The 10,072-nt window shown below is 41.3% G+C and overlaps 1 protein-coding gene across 3 annotated transcripts in view; it reads right to left on the minus strand.

Moving 5' to 3' along the window:
• The window catches only part of zgc:158260 (uncharacterized protein LOC571389 homolog), a 113,184-nt gene extending 106,637 nt beyond the window's left edge, over window positions 1-6,547 (minus strand). The window contains exon 1 of one of the 3 annotated variants that reach the window (XM_048244359.1): window positions 6,391-6,547. In XM_048244359.1, the coding sequence (XP_048100316.1) occupies window positions 6,391-6,455 (65 nt within the window). In that variant the 5' untranslated portion in view covers window positions 6,456-6,547. The remainder of the gene's footprint in view (window positions 1-6,390) is intronic. The other 2 variants (XM_048244357.1, XM_048244358.1) reach the window with 2 other exon arrangements.
• Window positions 6,548-10,072: the final 3,525 nt, after the last annotated feature.

Below are 10,072 nucleotides of genomic sequence, written 5' to 3' on the forward strand. Positions count from 1 at the left end.
TGATTCGTAAACACATCCTAAGGACCCACAATAAATTTGGTGACATTTGACCACTAGGGGCTGTATGACTAGCAACACTTTCACCTATCGCAACCAAACTTGGTGTAAGGACTTGGGACTACATCCTGAGGATGCACAATTCATTTGATGTGCTTTCACCACTAGGGGTGCTATAATTATCAACACTTTCACCACTTTAAACCAAACTTCGTATGTGGACTTAGGAGTACATCTTGAGGACACACAATAAATTCGGTGACCTTCGAATCCAGTCCAGTCCAATTCAAATAAGTCCAATCCAATCCAATCTAACACAACACAGTCAAGTCCAGTCCAGTCCCATCCAATCCAATCCCAACTCCTGCTTAACTGCTTGGCCCCCTCATTGCTGCTTGCAGCTATATTTATAATATAGGCTACCCTCTCTGTCAATAAGATCAAAGTTTCTGAACATGAGCACCAAAAAGATGAACAATGTGTGGATGCACTTTGACCAGGAGAGCAAAACTCTAAAGGCTAAATGCAATTACTGCAAAACCTGGTTTCAAATCATGGAGGATCCACATCCAACATGAGAAGGCACTTAACAAAATGAAGCACCCCACTGCACTGCTTGAACGTAGGACTGAATTTCTTTGCGATTTAGCAATACTGACTCAAGTGACAAGTGACTCGTTCAACCCGGATCCTTAAAAGGAGATTACAAAATTACAAATTATACTAACACTTAATCTAAATCAATTCTAAAAACAGTATCCACATAGTGGTGATTAATAATAAATCAGAGGCGCTTGCAATGACTGAGGCAGGGACTGAGCCTGTGATTCTCTGTGCATAGTAAGGTATGGTAAGGTGCTCTAAGGTGCTCTGTGTGTATGAGTGTCATGGTGGTAGTGCAATGGTGATAGTGGTCATGGTGATAGTGCAAATGAGTAAGTCAACAGTGCAACAATGCAGAAATAAAGTAAAGGAATGTCTATATATCTATATATTTAACTATTTAAGAAAATGTATAAGTGTGGCCACAGTTCGGCTGTGGCATGGAGGGGGGGGGGTTATGCATATGTGCTAATGTGCTAATATAGCACGCAAACAGTGAGGCATAAAGACAGTGGTACAAGTGGCTAGTGGACAGACAGTACCAAACATGGAGGGGATGAAGAGGCAGACAGACTATGCAGAGAAGTCTATCTCTCCTCTTCCCTTAAGTGAGGCATTGAACAGTTCAATGGCCCTGGGGACAAATGACTTTCTCAGTCTGTCAGTTGTGCAAGGCAGTGAGCGAAGTCTCCAGCTGATCAGGCTCTTCTGTTTAACAATAGTGCTGTGGAGTGGGTGACACTCATTGTCCAAGATGTTGATCAGTTTGTTCAGAGTCCTTTTGTCAGATAGTGAAGTGATACACTCCAGTTCAGCTCCCACTACAGAGCCAGCTTTCCTTACCAGCCTGTCAATTCGCCCCACATCCTTCTTCCTTGTGCTTCCACCCCAGCATACTACTGCATAGAAGAGGACGCTGGCAACAACAGACTGGTAGAACATCCTGAGGAGCTTACTGCACACATAGAAGGACCGCAGCCTCCTCAGGAAGTACAGCCTGCTCTGCCCTTTCTTGTAGAGTGCATCAGCAAGGAATCGAGTTTGACAGGCCTACTCTGACCTCTCTCTCTCTCTCTCTCAGCAGCACACGCATTTTCAAATTTACACACAGGCACTGGGCCATGGCCAATCAGAGTGGAGGTCCCGCCCTTCACTATCTGTGATTTGTTTAAACCACGATATTGGCCAAATATGTGTCTGTTATTGAACCAAATGTAGAGTTTCAATGCGGACACTTTTTCCTCTCTCGAATAGCTGGTCGCACCGGACTTCACAACAATGAAATCAACTGTCAATGTTATCGCTGTTATAGGGCCACAGAAAGTTGTACAACAAGTCGGCTTCTTTTTAAACTGAACTGCATGTTCCCGTTGCGTGCTATAAAGGCATGACTATTGCCTATAGTGGCAACCGGGTGATAAGCGGGATAATGGCCTTCGGACTTGGGCGGAGGCAACCTCCGCTGCGTGGATGGATGCAAAAATTTGCAAAAATTAGTAGCCTAAAGGCAACATTCGAAGTCCAGAGCATCATATATAATTTTAATTTTAATCATGATATATATTTGGATGGATAGCTGGATGGATGGATGGAGCCTAGTTGCAGGCCTAGGCCTAATGTTTAATGTGAAATAAAATTAGTAGCCTAAAGGCAACATTCGAAATGAGGAGAAATAAGGAAGATAGGAAGAGTAGGACCTAATTGGGGAGAAAAACTGAGTAGCCTTGGCTATTTTAAGATTTTAACGTGAACTTAAAATAAGATTTGAGCTGAGACAAGGATGGATCAATCAGCAAGTTTAATTTTATTTTTTTTATTTTTTTAATGTTGACCCGAAATCCTGGAAACCTTTAAGGAACATCACATTGTTGGGCAGTGAATGGATGTGTTAAGATTGTGGTGGATCAATCATATTGCCCTCTTAATTAAATCGTAAAATTCTGTGGTCTCAGTTCACTGTTGAATGGGTAGGCCTAGCTTCAAATTAGCGCTAGGTGCTTCAAATTGGCGCTTTTAGCAATCGCCTATCTCAGAATATGTATAAGAGTCAGTCCAGGGCAATTCCACGCAAAACTGTCACACCCATAACGGCAACACAATGCCATCATAGGGCTATTTAGTTGACGTTATGGACGTGACAGTTCTGCATGGTAATTGCCCTGATCGTTATATAAAGCTCTGTTCTCGCTGTCTAGCTTTCTCCCCTTTGAGCAATCCATGATTTGAAAATAACTTACTTATCGCTAACTTACATATCCATCTGATTGTTTCTCGTCCCATCTCCTCTCCTCGCTCGTTTTCCCTGTCAGGCTATCAGTGAGTCTCTTCACCATAGTAACTTTAGGCCTACTCACTGACTCGACTTTATCAGAATGCACAGATTTCACTGGAGTAGCAGCAAGCGAGATGATGGTTCCTGAAGCTGTTTATCCTAACCTACGAAACATTTAGCGCAGCTTTGAAATCTTCCGTGAAAATCTAAATTATTATGGTCTGGGTCCGGATAGGATCACGTCAGGGTCCGGACTCGGACCGCGGTCCGCCATTTGGTGACCCCTGGTGTAGGACAATGACTTTTCATTGACAACAATATTAAACCAACCAACAATATTAAATATTAAGAAGAGCTCTTTTATGAGTTAAATAAACAAATTATTACTGGCCTTTATTTGTCCGAATCTGAGGCCCGGCTATAAATAAAAATCCCGGCCATAATTTGAGGATTTAGGTATGCACGTGTGTTTCAGGCATAGCGCAAGCACTTAATCTAGCAAGAACTCTGTGGCTAACCTGACTCTCACCAGATGAATTTTGTTCCGCCTAGCTCCACTCATCCATCTGGGATCGATCCATTGGAGTGGTGTTTTAGAAGGCTGGGCCTTATTAAAAAATCCTTGCATAAGATTGAAGTCACTTGTTCGTCATCTATTGACGAGCTACTTCAACCATTCACATCGAATCCAACCCGTGACGCTGAGAACAGTCTTACAGTCGCTTCTACGCTATGTCACATCTATGAAACTTCTGCCCTGCGTCCTGATTGGCTCTACCATACAATCTTGTGCTAAAATCACTCTCAACGGAACCGATCCCAGTGGAGCTAGGCGGAACGAAATTCATCTGGCGAGAGTCAGGTTACTCTGTGGCTGCAGCGCGTCCAAAGGTTCAGCAATCCCCAACTTTATGCAAATGAATCCGTCCATAGCGAGGCGAGTATCCAATAGCAGAGCAATACGCAGGGGAGGTCCATCAAACAAAACCTAATTTTCCGGTGGGGTGTACTACGAAGCACGTTAGACATATCTAGGCTATGTAGACATATCGAGGCTTGACAAAGCCTTGACTCAGGGGTATACGTTAAGTGATACTACGATTGAAGTTATGTGATATATTTGTCAAACTAGGCTTTCAGCTCAGATCTGTGCGCGTTCAGGGTGTTGGGATGACTTTGGCCAATCGTGTAACGTGGAGACGCACAAGACCGCCTCTATTTAAAAACAATTACTTCCGCATTCATGAGCGATAGCTTAATCTACACTGCGGTCATTTAGCAACGCTTTTTGGGCACTCATCGGGCATCCTATTCAGCAGAAATGCGCGTGCGCAAGGCTTCACGACACCAATCTTGCTCCAGCGGCGAGTTCACAACACATGATTGGGAAGATGTCTTCACAACACACCATATGCTTGGCTCAATGTATTCACATCACACCACATGATTGGCTCAATGTATTCACATGTCAACGTTTTGCCGAGGAAGGGGTGGGATATGTGTAGACAACGGCCGTTACGAACTAATAGGGATGTGACGCTCGAAGCTGACATTTCGAAACAGTGTCGAGCTTCCGAAACGCAAGTGTTTCGAACAGTGTTTCGAAGTGTGGTTCAAAACGGCCATGTCACGTGACCATGGCTTAGTGAGGCTTCGTGGTGTTTCAATTTGGTTTGGACAGGTGGCACACTTGCCGTGCGAGCCAATTACCCGAGTAAACACCTGTTTGATCTAAATTACAAAGTCCCAGAATGCTTAAAAGTCATTCAAACACATCCTATCTTTGTGGTTTTTTTTGTGAGGAGAGAGATTTTAAGAGATATAGCGACATAGAGACATATAGAGATATAGCGATTTATAGTGCATTCTTGTGATTGATAGGTTAGTGATATAGATTAATTGACAGGCTAGAGACAGACAGTAAGCGATAGTTTAGATAGATATAGTCTAGTGACGTTAATATTTAGATAGTAGCAGAAGTAAAAAAAAAATATATGACGGATGCCTTTATTTCAAGAACAGCTGACCCTTTGAAATACTGGCAGGAGAGGAGAGTGGTTTATCCAAACCTAACTCAATTCAAAAACAAGAAACAGATTAAATGCCAAGACGGCAGAACAACTGTTATTCCTAAATAAAAATGTATGTTGACGTACAAAAAATGTGTTGTTTATTTTTCCCATGTTGTACCTGATTAGTCTAACCTGCTTCACATGTATCCTTTATTTCCCTACAACATGTTCCCAAAAAAAACCCTGGGCCATAAGCATAGCCTACATTTTAAAACCATTGTAGCATTTTCCTCTCCAGCATATTCCAAAGGATAATGTAATATGAAACTGAAATAACAAAACATCTAACTGGCAGATATAAAAATGTTCTAGTTACTGAACGCATATACTAGTCTGAAATTTCTAAGCACCAGCAGGGAGTCGAACACCAGCCGCTCCGGCCGAATGCAAGTGTGTTAACCACTGAATCACGTGGCTGTGGACGAAATCTTGCGTTCCATGTTGGCTATTTATATTCTTCGTCTGAAGCAGTTGTGCTTCACGGTCAAAATGTGATGTTAGCAAAACTGGCCACTAGATGTCACCATGGAGTTACGTGTGTCGGATTGTTTCGAAACCTCGACACATTCCGGCGCAATTGCTTCGAACGTTTCGTTGTTTCACAAAGCCTCGTTCTGCTCATCCCTACAAACTAACCCCATGCATTTCTATGGAGGATTTTTTGAGTGATGTGTTTCCTCATTAGAAGGTCTCTGGTACACCCCACTGTAGTGTGGTTACCGCCAAAACAATTTACAAAAACATGGCAGACGAAAAATGAATCATAGCAGTGTCTACATTTCCGTGTTTGTATGATGTGTCGCTAGAATCATACAGGGACAACTTCATGTGAAATGAAGCGTAGAGGAAAGTTGGAGAGATTGTTAATAGATGGTGGGTGTTATTAAGTTATGAAGTTTACTAGGCTACCTGCTCTTGCCCTGCAGTTTCCACCCATATACAAAAGGGAACGCCCATCAAAGCGTCTTCATGAAGGGTAGCGTCGCGATTGGGTACTGCGTTGCGGAGTTCGCATCGCATGCTAGTGGATCACCGGCGTAATAAGTTTTATCTCGTTCAGCTGGAATTAGCTATATGTTTGCCTATCATTCTATTTTTAAAGCAGGCCTAACGTCACCTGCGGGCATGTAATTGTGCTATGGGTTTTCTAACGTTACAGACATATTGTTTCAACGGGCACTCTACTATGAAAAACGACTTAAAATCCGTGTGAATGTCTTAGCACAACGCGTGCATATTGTAGAAACCTGAAGCCACACAACACCGGGATTCTCAACATTCCACTCCCCAGCCTCTAACGTTATCAAATTGTGGGTCAAATGCTAGGCTACATTATCTCATAATTGCTAAGCGAATGCAACTGTAACATTTCGCTGCAACATTCACCCATTCACCCGTAAGCGCATTCACCACGGTGCACGTTATAACCAGCAAGTATTTTCTTACCAAGGATAGACTGGAGTGTTTTCTGTACGTTTCCTCGAGGAAAGTATGGTAAAATAGCCAGCCATTCTGCTTATATTTTGTCTTGTGAACTCTACTAGCTAACTGACATTGCTAACTAGATGCCTTGTTCAGTGGTTGCCATGGTTTCAAAAACAAACACACATGGTTATGGTCGGAAGTCGAATGTGCGTTTTGTTTCATCTCTGCATTCGTGGTAAAGTTGGTTTTATATTGGACGTTGGATATTCGACACATTCGAAAAATCTACAGCGGAGAAAATAAGTATTGAACACGTCAACATTTTTTTCAGTAAGTATACTTCCAATGAGGCTATTTGCATGAAATTTTCACCAGACATTAGTATTAACTCAGATAATCCACCCATCTAAAAAAATCCAAACATTAAAGTCCATAGGTAGAGTTATGTGCAATAAAGTGGAATAACACAGGAAAAAAGTATTGAACACGCCTGCTGAAATTTCTTAAATACTTTGTGGAAAAGCCTTTATTCGTAATGACAGCTTCACGGCATTTCCTGTATGATTTTCAGGGGTCCCTCTTGTGAATCTTGATCTTTAGTTAACTTCTAAAACTGTTCAATTAAATTGAAGTCAGGGCCTTGATTTCCTTTCTCTGAAACCAATTGAGTTTCCTTTGCTGAATGGTTTGGATCATTGTCCTGCTGGAAGGTCTAGCCATGCCTCATCCTCATCATCCTGGTGGATGTAAAGATTTTCCCAGAACAAAATTACTCCATTCATCATTCCTTCAACTGTATGAAGTCTGCTAGTACCATAAAATGAAAAACAGTCCACACCATGATGCCACCACCTCCAAACCTCACTGTTGGTAGGGTATTTTTAGAGTGATGCACAGTACCATTTCTCCTCCAAATATGGTGTGTAGTATGACATCCGAAAAGTTAAAATTTTAACCAGAATACATTCTCTCAGTATTTCATAGGATTGTTCAAATGTTGTGTAGCAAACTTTCAACGAGCTTTGACATGTTTTTCTTCAGCAATAGAGTCATGCGGGATGAGCGTGCATAGAGGCCATGGCGGTGGAGTGCATTACCTATGATTTTCTCTGTAACAATTGTACCTGCTGCCTCCAAATCTTTCTGGAGCTTTCTCAGAGTGGTCCTTGGCTCTTGGGCTACTCTTCTGACTATCCTTCTGACGTCCTGGTCAGAAATATTGCAAGGAGATCCTGTGCATGGCCAGTTGATGATGTAGTGATGTTCCTTCCACTTGCAAATAATGGCTCCAATACTGCTTGCTGGATGATTCTGAAGTTTTGAAGTGCATCTGTAACCATTTCCATTAATATGTTTTGCAACAATGAGGTTGCAAAGATCTTGGTAGAGCTCTTTGCTTTTACCCATCATGAAATGTTTGTTGTGTGACACCTTGCTATCAAAAAACCTTTTTATAGCCCACCAGTATGTACTAACCCAGCTTTTATCAATTTGCACAGATAGGAGGGATAATTTCTCTAACTATTTATAGATTCCAGTTTGTTCTTTGCCATTCCTTCCATTTGTGTACTGCTTTTTCTTAGCGTTTTCAATACTTTTTCCCTGTGCCATTCCACTTTTTTACTCATAACACTACTTTTAGACATTAATGTTTTGATTTTTATATATGTGTGGATTACCAAAGTTAATACTAATGTCCGGTGCAAATTTCATGCGAATAGCCTCACTGGAAGTATATTTACCTGGACTGGAATAAGTACTGGAATACTTATTTTCCCCGCTGTATTTAGCACTGACTACGAGTGATGAGTTTGTCAAACCAACTTTGATGTGTTTAAACTAGGCCTGCCCATATAACACAAAGGGCCCTATCATGACAGTCAAAAGCGCATCGTCACTCGTCAAAAGCTTATTCAAATTTAGTAGGATGTTTCCAGTCCACATTGGGAGGGTTTTCGTTATCAAACGTCGAGCGCATGGCGCAACAATGTGTTCCTAGGTTTTTTAATCAGTCATGGGTGTGTTAAGGGGCGTATAACATCATTTCAACCAATGAGAATGATATATGTCATTCCCTTTAACGGCGCAAAGCGCGATGTCAAATAAATGCATCGGTATTTTGACATTCAACGGCGCATTTGAAGGAGGCTGCTTGCGTATGAAATAATCATTCCACTAAACCATGCTTTACTAAAACCTAGCATAGCCTTCACGCATTTGCACTCCTCTATTATTTGAACTCATTGGCAAAGTGAAACTAACTTCACCATGGTGTCAGTCAACGACAAGACCGTTATATGCAGTTACTTTCACTATTGACTGACAATGGGTTACCATCGAAAACATAGGCTGGAAAAAGCAACACTTACTCTAATATTGCTCAAATGATTATCCTGCTGAGGAGTTGCTTATATTTCGTTTGCTTCAGCTGTGCTCCATATGTCTCTCGCCTCTCCCCTAATCACTTTTAACCGTCATTACTAATTTGCAAATGATGGTGAATAACTACTCATCATGAGATGTACATATTTCGTAATATCTTTATTCAAATTACGTTTCCTATTGTAATCGTGCAATCGTTTGTAATGTTTTGCTTGGACGTGGCTGGTGTGCGCTCATGGATGATAGGTGCACCCGCCAATATGACTGTTGACAATGTGCTCTTAAAATAACATATAAACAACTCGCCATAGACTTCTGACCAGGTGTACAATAGTGATTTTTAGACAATGCGCTAAGCCACTCCCTAAGTTGTTAATTGCCATACCCCTGGGCGCATTGTTTAAAAATTAAACGTGCAAAATAAGGAATAAACTTGGCGCCAGGTGGAAAACGAGTTTTACGCCATGCGCCACTGTGCAAAATACAGCCCAAACAGGGGCGGACTGGGACCAAAAATCGGCCCTGGCATATTTGGCCCAAGCGGCCCTCAAATCGGTCGGCACACCTAATTAAATACAAAATCTTTGCATTACCCTTAAATATGCATATATTTTCAACTGTCATGGAGCACTGAAAGTGATGTAGCCTAGGCCTCATTGGTTATCTCTTTGACTGATCAGAGGTAAGCATGGAGCATATGATCTCCATATTCAAGTAGGCTAACAAGCAATTATTAAAGAAGAGTTTCTGCTTGAATTCAAAGTATCATTTCAAATTATTCAGTGGGCTACGATTGACAGCAGCAAAAATTACTGAAGCCTATGTGTAAAGAGTTAAATTACCCAGATTGTCTTAGACATTAATGTAATTTATACCAGTTATCACTGTAGGACAACTGAAACAACACAAAATAAACAGGGCTGTTGCTACAGTCTACAGTCTTTTAGCCTTTCTTTACCATGATAACCCTTCCAAGATAGAACTCTTCTCTACTTTGAGAGACCAACCACCACTCATGCCATCAATATTGAATTTTGGGCGTCTGACGGAAACTAATCAATCTGACCAACAATTAACGTCGATTTGACACTATTTTGCTGTCCGGGTTTGCAAATCATTCATTTAGAAAATTTAAGTTGCGCTATTTGTGATTATAATCACAGCACGGCCTTACTTTGTTATCATTAGGCTACCATATCATTAAATTATCGCAATTAATAAGTCATCATAATCATCAGCATCATAGCCTACCTGCTCCACCACTGAGTTCTTATCATGATAGATAGATAGATAGATATATAGATAGATAGATAGATAGATA

Source organism: Alosa alosa, chromosome 5 (genome assembly GCF_017589495.1).
Source record: "Alosa alosa isolate M-15738 ecotype Scorff River chromosome 5, AALO_Geno_1.1, whole genome shotgun sequence".
Lineage (NCBI taxonomy): Eukaryota > Metazoa > Chordata > Actinopteri > Clupeiformes > Clupeidae > Alosa > Alosa alosa.